The sequence below is a fragment of the Hippoglossus stenolepis genome, chromosome 11, assembly GCF_022539355.2.
Source record: "Hippoglossus stenolepis isolate QCI-W04-F060 chromosome 11, HSTE1.2, whole genome shotgun sequence".
Lineage (NCBI taxonomy): Eukaryota > Metazoa > Chordata > Actinopteri > Pleuronectiformes > Pleuronectidae > Hippoglossus > Hippoglossus stenolepis.
In genome coordinates, this window is record NC_061493.1 from 851,402 (window position 1) to 864,279 (window position 12,878).

Here is a 12,878-nt window from a genome sequence, read left to right on the forward strand (position 1 = left end):
AGCTGTAAATCAAAAGCTTATTGTTGCCTTTTGTGCGTTAAACACTTCCGTGACTTAGTGAATTGCCATGACATGCAATTACCAATAGATATTTCACCATGTTGGTGGTATGAAAGTATATAATTAAAAGCTTACATTAATATTGCAATTTTTATATCTAGAACCCAACAGACAAGGTCACTTCTCAAGCCCAATCCATATCTGACATGACAGGCCATCATGAGGAGGATACACAGGGAAGCTTCACTCAAAGTACAGTGGATGCTCCATCACAGGTGAACTTACTGTTCAAGTGTTATCAATACATTCAATGCAATAAATGTATCTGTAATGTAACTTTTACATTTCATTCAGTGCACATATTTATACATGGTGTGTTTCTCTAAATGACAGAAAAATATATAATTACAGAAAATGTCATCATAAAATAAGCAATACTGTAAAATAAAGGAGGGAAGACTCAAAGGTAGAAAAGGAACCAAAAGTACAGTTAGAGATATATAACGCAAAAAGGTGAATTGAAGATTAATACAAGATGAATCAAAAGGAAATGGAAAGAAGGAAGGAAAGCTAAGAAGTGCTTAATAAAAGTAAAAAAATATTGAAAGAAGGCAATGATTGGTAAAAGAAATAGCAAGGACACAAAGAGTGAAATAGGAACAAAGGCAGATATTAAGGTAGGAAGTAGTGATAAAATGATAATTACAGAAATTGGAAAATAATATTGCCATTGTTTAACTTATCATCTGTGAAGTCTTTATTTATCTACTCCCCAAAATAACAGATATTGTTTTTATGACTCTCAGCTCAAGGAATTGTAAAAAGGAGTGACACGGAAGTGGTTGTGTCTGTGACAGCTTCATAATTCACCCTAGTGAGCTAAGAACACTTAGACCTCACCAGTGGCTTGCAGGCGAGGTACGTATGTAGTACTAACAATAGAATACAACAAATGACCATAAAAACATAACGAAAAGACCAAAATAAATCTCTCCACTATACATTAATCCAATACCCATGTCATGCTGCCTTCATGGGCCACCACATGAAGACCACATTGGTTGTTGAATCCTTGAAATTATGGACTATTAGGTGGGTGTTTAAATACATCCACAGTTACATTAAAAAAAAATTATATAGTAATGTACTAATGTTTGAATTTGTGATTCTGAATTTCAAGCATGTGATTGCAAAGTATTGTATAGTATTGACCTTGGACCCCCCCCCCAAATCTAATCAGTTCATCATTAAGATCAACAGCAAGGTTTTGTAATGGTTCTTACCCACAGACAATATGCTGTTTTTACTAGAGCTACTGTCTTTAAGACACTGTCAGGGAATATAGCTATGTCAATGACAATGTCAATTTTATTTATATAGCACATTTAAAACAACTTGGTTGACCAAAGTGATTTACAGGTGTAATGGTACAACAAAAGGACAGTAAAACGTAATACATCATATAAGCTATAACATACTGATAGAATTTCAATGAGAATAATTAATTTCCTTTTTTTCTTTTTAAACAATCAAACCACTTGTGGTTACTGTACATGGTGTGAGGTTGTTTGCTGTTGAAGTGGTAACAAAGTTTTGAATCCTGAAGCTCACATAATTTGATTTGATCAATTTAATCCAGATTGAGCATTACTGCAATTTGAGGCTATACAGTAGTTTTAAGGTCTTGTCATGTGATCCAGTGTTACCTCTTTATTATTTGTTTTAACCTGAACTACAACCAGTGCAATGACATGTTGCATTATTAACAATGAAGATGAGAACAAACAAATTATGAAAATGTTTTTATTGATTCTAACATACAATAAAAAAGATAAAATTGAAATTGAATAAAACTGGAACTGTCAATCAAAAGATTCAGTTTGCTCTTTACAAAAATCTGTATAAAAAACTTCAACAACACAAGTCAAACTGATGAATAGATCCCTGGAGTGAATCAAAGGTGACAGGCCCGAGTAGAAAGAGAGATCTAGAGTAGGAACAGATTTTTGTTTGTTGGAGGAAATGCTTCCAGGGTCACTGGCTGTCTGATGTGATCAAACTACCAAAGTAAGCAGTCACGGTCTTCAGCTTGTTGTTGAGATAGTTCTGCTCTACCTCCATCTTTCCTCCTGGACCAGCCAGAGAGGCTATCTGTGGAGACAGGGACACAGAGGTCATGCGTTACCACACAGGTGAGCACACATTGTGTTGTGGTTGCAGATCTGTTCAATCTGGTACAGGGAACAAGCAGCTGAGGGTTAGAACATGATTGTCTTTGCTTGTATTAGAGAATTTAAAAAGAAAATGTTTAGAACCTGACTGTCAATTCATCTTTTTAAATCTGATGGTTACGACACAGGACTGCTTGATACACAATATGTCTACTCAGATACTCTACGATTACTGACAATAATCCATCAATTCACTTACCTTTCATTATGCTACAAACTGTTTCTTCTAATCAATGCTGTAAATACTCTTATTTTTCTGATCGTCTCCATTACACGTGGCATCTATTGCACTTCTGTCCGTCCTGGGAGAGGGATCCCTCTCTCTGAGGTGTCTATGTTCTTTTTACCCTGTTAAAAGTTGCCTTACTCTTGTTGAGGGTTAAAGCCCTATGAGACAAACTGTAATTTGTGAATATGGGCAATACAAATAAAATTTGATTGATTGATTAACTTAAATGATCCTGCATCATTTCTCTGATATTTATAACACATGCCCACATTTAGCACAGCCTTTCTAAATCGAAATGCTACAGACCCAACCTCCCACATTTTGTGCAACTCTATCTGTGTGGTACATTTTGAAAGGCCTGTAAGTAACTCATGAGTTTTGTTTTCCCCTCCAGTCTATCACCAGTACGACCCATGCTTTGGTATCAAACCAAATAGGCTCATCCAGCGCTCACTTCAGATTAATCACCATATTTGGTGAAAATTTTACATTATTAAATTGATTAAATATCAGATAACTACTGATGTACTAAATTTGGTAAAATAATTTCCTACAATGTGAGAAAACAGATGCTTCCTGAATTACCTTCTGCTTTAACTGGACCTCAGTACACCTGTTGGCAGGTCTAGTTCAGACTTTTTATTTACCCTAAATCATTCAAAACACGATTTATAATGCACTCTGTGACCTTCTCTAGCAAGCAGGTATATGTGACAGAGGAAACAAAGCCTGTATTCTTTTAGCATAATAGAAGTACATACCTGATCCATATCAGCATTTCGAGGCAGGAAGTACACTATGTTGTCTGATATCAGTTTGGCCAGGCGGAAAATCTCAAATGTGACGACAGTTAAGGATGAAAATCAAATTTGTGCATAAACACAGAGGTTCACTCTCAGTAATATTGTCTGCTCTTCACACTTTGATATTTCGTGTGTATAATGGAATTTTGTCTAGATGAATTTACAAAGAGGAAAGTTGAAGGGGTCCCGACAAACATTAGATTAATCCTCTGAAGACTCATATTTACATCATATTTCAACCAATTGAAATGACTGCGACAATTGACTGACATGTGATTGATGATCACCTTAACTTCACAGATAATACTGACAGCCTTTAGAGCCAGTTAACACAGCGGAAATTATTTATGAACACGGTCATACACTATGGACACAGTCTGCTGTGAATAGTGGAGTAAATTGGTAGAATTATAGACAAGACGTGACCAAGTAAGGATTGTGAATCTATGGCCCAGTCCCATTTCACCCCTTGGCCCTTAGCCCTTCCCCTTCGTTGTGCATGTCTACATGTAGAGGTAGGCTGTCCCAATACCTGTTGGGATGGAGGGGTAGGGCTAAGGCTTTATAGCCCTCCAAACTGAGATTATTCCGACCCTCACTTCAAACCAAGGGGTACCCAGAATGCCTTGTGAAACACCGGCAAACTGGGAGAGAGACCCACATATGTAGTATTTTCTCCATTAATAAGGATTTAAAAATTATGAAAACTATCTTACTTTAATATCATTTCAATGTATTATGGTCACTTTTACCTTTTTTTTTGCATGATAATCCCATATTTTTTATATAATTTCATGTCGCACCCTGTTTCGCGACGACTACTGGTGATGTAACAGCTTCTTGAAGGGCTGTCCCAATTCGCAGGGGTTTTCAACCACTACCCCTTGTGACTCCGTTTCAAGGGGCAGGATAACCCTCGAAAACAAGGGGTAGGGGTAAGGAGAAGGGGTGAAATGGGATTGAGCCTATATCTTTGACTCAAGAGCTGCAGGATCCAGATCTGACATTTTTATAATTAACAACAACAATAATAATAATAATAAGTGTTAATAATAATCATCATAATAATAAATATATATTTTATTATAATTATTATTATAATCATGGGTTATGGTATAGATGAAGTAAATAAAATATAATTTGCTGATAGTATATAATATCTAATATCTAATATCTAATATATATAATTATATTATCTAATATAACATTCTGTGATTATAACATCCCTGGTGTAATTCAAAGGATATCCATCAGGCTGCATCATGGTCCTGATGTCAAACACCTCAGCAGTTAGGTAGTTTGGTCCTCCCCACGGTGGTGACAGGAAGACCACATCGCCGCGTAGATGGGATGCCAGCTGGAGGAAGTCCCCTTGCAGGAAGTCAATTTGGTTGTCCACGCCGTAAACTGTAGCATTGTGGCGCGCCAAGCTTAAGCGCACTGGGTCAATATCTATAGCCAGGACTGAAAGAAAGAGAGCAGTGATTACTCAGTCTATCATATTGTTGTGGTATCTGTACAGGACTGTAATATCTCTTCTGTTAGGACTTACTGAACAGCCAGGGTTGAAACAGAAACAGCATTCTTTATAAATGCCCCATTTTGGAGAAATTATGTGAACATTAAGGTCAAATACCTTGGTTGTTCAGATAAAACACAACTCTTTCTCCAGATAAACAGAGTTGTTTGAATGATGACTGGCTTTAAACTAACATTGATCATCCATCAGTCATCCAACCATCCCACTTGTCCTTTAAGGGTTGCAGAAGAGCACCCTGCACAAGAACCTTCTTGGCGACAGTGCTAACCACTCCACACTATGCCGTCCTTCTGAGATAATTAGGATGAAGATTAAAGTTAATTAACGCAGGCAGCATTGTATCTATCACAGAAACAGAAGTCAGGGCACGCTCCAGTGGCTCATCTGGGGGCAGCCTGGGTGTAAATTACCGAGTTTTGAGTATAACTAGATTGTCAGGGCTTATGGACACTGGGATGACACCACACGAGCAGTATGAAGGCATTTTTGTTTCTATTGTTTGGTTTGGTTTGAAAAATTGGGTCTGTTACTTAAATTGGATTGGATTTGACTGCAACACTGTTTACTCCTGAAACTCCAAAAGTGTTTTGTGGACTCAAACGGTAATGAGTGAATTTAAATTTTTCGGTGAACTATCCCTTTAACACACATTTTTATAAGAAAGCTATTATCATCTGTATCTGTATAATCATTATTATCATTATTCTGATAGTTTATGGGTTTCATATTGTTTGCTTTAAGGTACTTTGTTACTTGTATTGAAAAGTGCTATACAAATAAAGTTATTCTTATTATTATAACAAAGAGAAAGCTGATATTGGAGGTGGAGGTGTGTGTGGGTTTACCTCTCTTTCCAGTGAGGGCAAATTGAATGGCGTTTCCTCCCACACCACAAAAGGCATCTATAATCAGCTGAGAGTCACAGAAGCTCTGCTCTACCCTGAGGGCGATGTGCTCAGCGATCCTCTCTGGTGTCACAGAGAACCAGCCCTCTGCAACACACAACAACGTTAATACGTTAGTATGTTAGTGTGTGTGTGTGTGTGTGTTCACTTGAACAAATATGTTTCAAATATATTTCTGCTGAGTAAACAGTGTGTGTAGGTTTACCAAAACATATTAAGTGTAAATGTCATGTTTCCAAATAATGGTGATGGCCATGAAATGAATTCTGTTAGTCTAAAGATGCACACAGACTGACCTCGGTCCAGTCTGATCCCTTCATCAAAGCGAGAGAAGAGTCTGTAGCGTTGAGCCCAGTATTTAGCCAGCTCCGGTTCAGCTACCATGTCTGCTGGGACCTGCTGCTTCTTCCTACGCTTCCGCTTCTTCTTCTTCTGTTTCTTTTTACTCAACTCTACACACACATGCACATGAGTTATCATTAGACTGCACCAGTCTTCACATTTTCTACAAACTTTTACTGTATGTGTGTCACCACAATCATCTGATACACACTCTTACCCCTGTTATCTTCAGACACCTTAGACAGGAGAAAGTCTGGGACTTTTGGATATACTAACTGTCTACCAGGCTCATCCTCCTCCTCACTATCCACGGTGTCCTTCCTCCTGTCTGCATCTGAACTGGACAGAGAACAAGAACTCTCCTCTTCCAGCACCTCCTTATTTTCTTCCTCAGTACTTTTCATCTCCTTCATCATCCTCTTCTCCTCCTCTTCTCCCAGAGATGGATGATTGTCCTCAGGTTCTTGTGAACTTCCTTCTCCCATCTCACTCTGCTCACATGGTCTCTTCTGTGTCTCTCTCTGGTGTTTAAGGAAGTTTTGGACCTGTCAAGTAAATTAATATAATTACTCTTCCATGCAACATTCACGATGATACATCTATAGTCCATTCTCCTACTTTACTTTTCTGTCATGGCTGATCCATAACAGTTGTTCAATCTATTCCCACCTGCCAGCAGCTTATCATCAGATGCAAATTCCAATGCTTAAATGTGGCAACGCATCAACACATATGTAGATATCTTGTTCTTGTTTCAAAGAGTGTCTGCCTTCTCTCTCTTATGCTCTGCCTAACGGATGCATAATTTGTCTTTGTGTGTGTGTGTGTGTGTGTGTGTGTGTGTGTGTGTGTGTGTGTGTGTGTGTGTGTGTGTGTGTGTATTAACAAACTCTGACCTGCACATCACTACAGCCTATTGTAGCATTTGTATTTTAACAACACACGAGATGTTTCATCATAGTAGTTCCACAAAGCTTAGCCTCCTCTAGCCTTTTATTTGCACCATATACACATATTACTGTCAATATTCAATGTCTATCAAAACATCTCACACGCTAAGATCACACATGAGCAATACAGTCATTTCATTAGCTATAATTTGAACATGTTTGAAATAGAGAGTTCACACTTGAGATGTCTTTGAGATCATCAGAAAAGAAAATGTTCACTTACACCGCAGATAAACTCCAGAATGAGGCTGAAAACAGGCACAGAGACCTTAGTAGATCTGATTCTGAATCAACTGGATGAGTCTGACCACACTTTATTCATTACACTCTTGAAAACAGAAGAATTTGGGGATTAATTAAATGGCAGCTCATATGGATCTGCAAAGATTACCATCCATCAATCCATTTTAAGTAGTTTAATCAGGACGTACTTCTGTCCCCAGTCTTACCTTGGAGAGGGCGGAGCAGCTTGGTGGCCGTGTGGTGTCTCTTCCTGTTTCTGAGAACTTGGTGTGTTTTTTGACCCTGCGAACCTCTTTCTTAGTCCACCTCCGAGGCTTCTGACTAGCACCGCCTTTAAAGCTTAACACACTGTCGAACCTGGGCAGGCACAAATACAATCACTCACAGAGACATCTACTGTGCAAAAACCGCCACAAAAACACTCTGAATATTTTAAATGATCTGTATGTATAAAGCGCTTTTCTAGTCTTGACAACAACTCAAAGCAATTTAGAGTACAGTTTATTGCCATTCACCCATTCATTCATGCAACACGTTTCTCTATGAATGCAGAATGAGGAAGAATAGGATGGAACAGCCAACCTTCTGGTTAGAGGACGACCGCTCTAACCACTGATCCCTAATGTAAGCCACAGCCGCTTGTTTGACTGATTAATGACAAATTGATGCCCTTGTGTTTTTTGAGCAAAATATAAACCTCATTTTAATTACTAAGTCTTATTTTTAATAACCAAGCTACCACTAGGGCTACATCAATACAACTAATGCTGTCCAGTCAGCCTCAAGCTGGAGAAAACATCCTCTTTCTGGTTCTTATGTTCAGTTTGAGGTGATTTGGAGAGACGTTAATTGCATTGGTCAGCTGGGTGGATGTAGTGTGTGCTGCTGTTGGACAAACAGAATGGTTGAACAGATCAGACTTACTGGGGGTCCGAATGGTTTTTGAGTCCCAGTTTACACCAAGCTTCCTTGGGTGTCAGGTCAGGGTTCTCCTCAACATCCAGCTCATGACTGTAGGGAAATGCAAAATACTGTTTTAAAACTGATTTTTAACATTTATTTTCACACATACATCTAATTATTGTTTAGTAGCTGAAGCCCATGGGAAACACGACATTCTATATTTTCTCAAATAACTTAACAAGCTCACAGAATCCTTTCTCAGTTGGTGGTGAGATGATAATTCACAGAGAACTTCAAACTTAACTTCTGTGTCAGAAAAGGTTGAAGCTAAGGATCTGGTGAAAATGTAGAAATCAAACCAGAAACATGAAGGTGCTACAAATACTCCAGTTCAATATTTGACGTCCCTTTAAAGCTATGTATGTCACACTGTTAATTTTAATGAAATTCAGCAAAGTGATATTATAACTAAGTCAAGGAAACATGTTTGCCATCACTCGATAACTATGGCATCTGGAAATTTCAAGCAGCTTTATTGGACATAGATGGATAAGCACCATAACTGGCTAAAATTGATTCTTACAAAGCAATTTTAAATATTATGAGACACCGTTTTTCGGTTATTGTTGTTATTGATATCTATTGTGTGAGCCTTGCTCTATCTCACTGCATGAGCTGTGAGAAAATGAAAGAGGGGGTGGTCTATCAAGACAGCTCAGATATTCATTGCCTTATAACAGGCAGTTTTTCATAATAAAATGATGTCTATAACAAAACAACTGCAACAAATAACAATAAGGACAAGCTTAGCTTTGCAGAGAACCAACAGAGTTTTCAATTACTGTTCACTGCAAAACATTTTCCGAAAGCTGTATCTGACTGGTGAAAGGGATGCTTGATGACTGCATGTTTTTAAAGCTGGCTCATAATAATTTATTGATGTTCCATACAAATACAATAAACATTTTGAAAAAACACCTGCGTTTGACTTTGGCATGTCCTTCTCCAGGGGGTTTGTCATCATCGTCGTCATCTTCTCTATTTGGCATCTTATTCCTTGAGCCATGAGCCTGTTGGTCAGGGCTGCCAACAACTTGCTTGGAATCTGAGCCAAAACATAGAAGATATTTACCAGCAAACTCACAATGTACAACAATGTGCAAATGTAATAATACAACAGAAGTATGCTATGTCAAATAGATCAAACTAGAATAGTTATATAATGTTGTGGAATCAAGGTTCAACAAAGATGCAATTTTGCATATGAATTTGCTAAACTGGTGTTAATAAGATGACAGGGATCCAGAGTGCAACCATTTTGGTCGCGTGTGCGAACTGGCAGTTAAGTCCTGGTCCTTCATCCTGAGGAAGGGAGGAACGGTCAGCCAGCACAGCTTCTCATTGGAAGCTGTTCAGATTCTATACTTGGCGAAGAATCCAAATAAGAGCCGTCACAAAACCATTGATAAAACCCTGAGGTCCACTGCAGCAATCCAAGCAACCATTGAGCAACTACAGACCCTGCTGAGCAGGATAAATGTCAAGCTGAGGTCTACTTGCTGAGAGCTATATGCTTTTTGCGCGAACGGGCAGAATGAAAGCAATATCTACAGAGTAAATGCTGAATCTGATGAGATGCCTCATCACCTGACTAAAGAGCGGACAAATACCTGCACACACCATCAGATTTTTCCTGAGTGTGGCTGAGGACTGTAACTTGCCATGATAAATAAACCCAACTCAAAGAGCAATTCAGATGGTGGATGTGATGTGCAATGAATTTTTTAGGAAGATTGCCACTACTAAGAGATACACACACACGCGCTATTACCTGTCTGTTTGGCTGTGTTCTGCTGAGAGGATGCAGCAGGTCTTTTACGTTGATTCCCACCATCAGAAGGATCGTCAGAGCCACAGAGCTGATCCTCTGACTGCTCTCTGATATCAGCCACATCCATACAGTCTCTGTGTATCTCTGAGTCAGTCACTGAGCTCCCATTTGTCTCTAATGTGCACTTCTGTCCAAGCAGGTCTTTCAAAACCTCAACATCATCATGAAGGGCTTTCACTTCTTCTCTACGTTGGCTCTCATCTCCAGTCTGTCTATCCTTCCACTCCGCTGAGTGTATCTCTAAACCTGTGTCCATCACCCCTGCCGTTGCTTCTCCACCAGTGTTCCCATTACAGATGGATTGGTCAGGGGTCCAGCCCTGCCCCGCCCAGTAGGAATACTGCTCCCAGTAGGAGGTGTAGGTGTCTGCAGCATGTTCGTCCCACACATCTTTTGTTTCTGGGTTGTCCCAAGGAGCAGTCACTGTTCCTTGATCGTCTGTAGAGAGCAGCTCACTCTCTGGATGTTTCTCTAGCCAGCTGCTCCACAGCAGAGCTTCACCCTGTTGAGCTTCAAGAGGTACAGAGGAGGTGGAGAAAATGAAGAAGCAGTATTGAATATAGGCCACATAATGACAACTGAGCTAACTCTGTCTGCTGATTAAGACTGAGAGATGCTCTCCATGTGATATATATTGAAGCATCACCACGTCTTCGTGTTTTACGTGCTCCGGTGAGGGACACATTTCATTAGGTTCAGTGAACGGCTACACAATATTTGACTTTGTAGTAATCTTCATGTTATCCTGCTTACCCCAGTAGGTTTCCCAGCCAGCATTTTGGATCCCTCCTGCTCCTTCCTCCAGTGAATCGCACCCTTGCCTCTCCTCAACTGGGCCATTAAAAAAAGCAAAGGACAACCTCTAAAGTCAGTTTTAAGATGGGATTTCAATGATGCTTCTATTTTGTCTCTGGCAGTAACTTTGTTAATCCGTGCTGTATCTTTGCACAGTTAACAGGTGCAAAAAAACCCTGTGCAATGCTATCACTGCACAATTTCATGACCTACTTTGGAGGAATCAGATTAAGCCACTTGCTCTAACATTCTTTCACATTTGGATAATACTCCTGACCTATACATATATGTAAATAGTAATAATAAATGAATTGGATTACCTTTGTTGTCAACCTGTAGCTCTACTTCCTCTTCAGCTTGTTCTACCCGGTATGTGGCAGGCTTCCTGTCAGACCTCCTCCCCTGTCACATGACCACAAACAGGTTCATTCAGCAGCAGCAACAGCCCAAAACATTTGAGTTCAATTCATTCTTTCAGGAATTTCAGTGACACGGAGCTAACCGGACTGTCGAGCAGTGGCTCTGACTTACTGCTCTCCTCTGGTCAGAGGAGCTGCTGAAGGCCAGAGGCAGACCCATGCTGGCCATTAGCTGCTCCTCTTCATCCAGCACCTCCTCCTCTTCCTCCTCTTCTTCTTCTTCTTCTTCCTGGTCATCATCATCTGCCTCTGTGAGCATATCAGACACAATCATCTTTTCTACTTCATGTGATCTCACCCTCCTTGTTCGGATTCTTAATTTTCACTCAGAGTCAGAACTTCAACAACACCAACACTATGCAATGATTTTGAAGTCACGCAACAATGAGAGCTGGTGAGATGCAGTCACACACCTTGCGCTGCAGTCTCCGCTGGTTCAAAGCTCAGCAGTCTGTTATCAGAGCGGTAAAGGTCTCGGTCCCTGCACAGATGGAGACAAACAGACAGTCAGACAGGGCTGGAGACAGACAACAGTTCGCGTACCCACGCCACAGCCCTGCTCATTATCAAACGCTCATGTCAGTGAGTGATAGTAGACATAAGAGAGGCTCACTGTACGAAGGCTCTGGAACAGAGACAGTGGATCGCCTCCTCCTCCTCCTCCTCAGGCCGGTGTCTCCTGCGGAAGAAGAGATCTGCCACCACGGTCACCAGACTGCTCCTCTCCAGCATCATGACCACCAGTTCACTCACTCTACCCCCGCGTGAGCCGGAAGTAGCATGGCGGCACTTGAACGACATCAACCGTGACTTCCGCCCACCTCCTTTCACAATAAGGTGTCTCTGTTGGTTCTAAAACCCAGTCATACTGCGGTACCGTCTTAAAATGAGATGTGGTCAGTTTTGTGTGCAACTATGCTGCATTGCATTTGCATGTAGATATTGACCTGTACAGTATATTGCTGCTAGAGGGGGGGTGTTCATAAAGGAGATAAATAATGTTAAGATGCGAGGTAGGGATGCACCAATACCACTTTCACAAGTACAAATATGAGTACTTCAATGTTGGTAGTTGAAGATACTGAGTACCGATATGAATGCCATTACGTTACTTTCCGCAGGTGTTCCTCACTTTCTGATAGTAACAAATTGTTGTTGCTTATATTTTAACATTCAACTTTGTTTTCCTGAACAGACATGCCACTGCAAAACATTTCATTAAGATGTGACTCCACATTTTGACTGTAAAAAAAAAAATTGTAACTGATATTTTAACATTCAACTGTGTTTTTATTAAACATGGCACTGCCACCCATTTAAAAAATGTAACCTCTAACACATCATGTCAACATATCATATCATCTCTAACTTCTGTCTGTGAGGACTAACCCTAGTGAGAGGCAGGTTTTGTTTAATGTAAATATCCTTATCTGCACTATCAGCTGAGAGCCTGTTTCTGTTAAATCATACTGTTCTGAGAACGATGTACCACACAATGTACAGGTCTTCGTAAAATGCTGCCACACAAATACTGAAAAAACAAACAACAAACCACGACCGAAAGAACGTTTTCATGTTCTGCTGTGTTTTGTGGATATTGTATGAATGTTGTGTGAATGTCTCCGGT

General features: G+C 39.9%; 1 protein-coding gene across 2 annotated transcripts; it reads right to left on the reverse strand.

The window, feature by feature from the left end:
- Window positions 1-1,787: 1,787 nt before the first annotated feature.
- tgs1 (trimethylguanosine synthase 1) lies at window positions 1,788-12,082 on the reverse strand. 2 transcript variants are annotated; one of them, XM_035170229.2, is made up of 16 exons: window positions 11,865-12,082; window positions 11,665-11,732; window positions 11,364-11,500; window positions 11,153-11,234; window positions 10,791-10,868; window positions 10,131-10,547; window positions 9,978-10,094; window positions 9,125-9,251; window positions 8,168-8,254; window positions 7,450-7,600; window positions 6,268-6,595; window positions 6,005-6,160; window positions 5,649-5,795; window positions 4,511-4,727; window positions 3,222-3,300; window positions 1,788-2,151 (listed from the first exon to the last, which is right to left on the reverse strand). In XM_035170229.2, the coding sequence occupies exons 1-16, from the start codon at window positions 12,050-12,052 to the stop codon at window positions 2,035-2,037; spliced, it is 2,496 nt and encodes an 831-aa protein (XP_035026120.2). In that variant the 5' UTR covers window positions 12,053-12,082; the 3' UTR covers window positions 1,788-2,034. The 2 variants fall into 2 exon arrangements, with proteins under 2 accessions (XP_035026120.2, XP_035026119.2); XM_035170228.2 differs by having other exon boundaries at window positions 9,978-10,547.
- Between the last annotated feature and the right edge of the window lie 796 nt (window positions 12,083-12,878).

Excerpts from the sequence above, each read along its gene's own strand:
- tgs1 (XM_035170228.2), bottom strand. The coding sequence starts at position 12,052 with ATGTCGTTCAAGTGCCGCCATGCTACTTCCGGCTCACGCGGGGGTAGA. Across the intron at positions 11,733-11,864 it reads TGTTCCAGAGCCTTCGTACA|GGACCGAGACCTTTACCGCT; the intron begins GTGAGCCTCTCT and ends CCATCTGTGCAG. Across the intron at positions 11,501-11,664 it reads AGCGGAGACTGCAGCGCAAG|AGGCAGATGATGATGACCAG; the intron begins GTGTGTGACTGC and ends ATATGCTCACAG.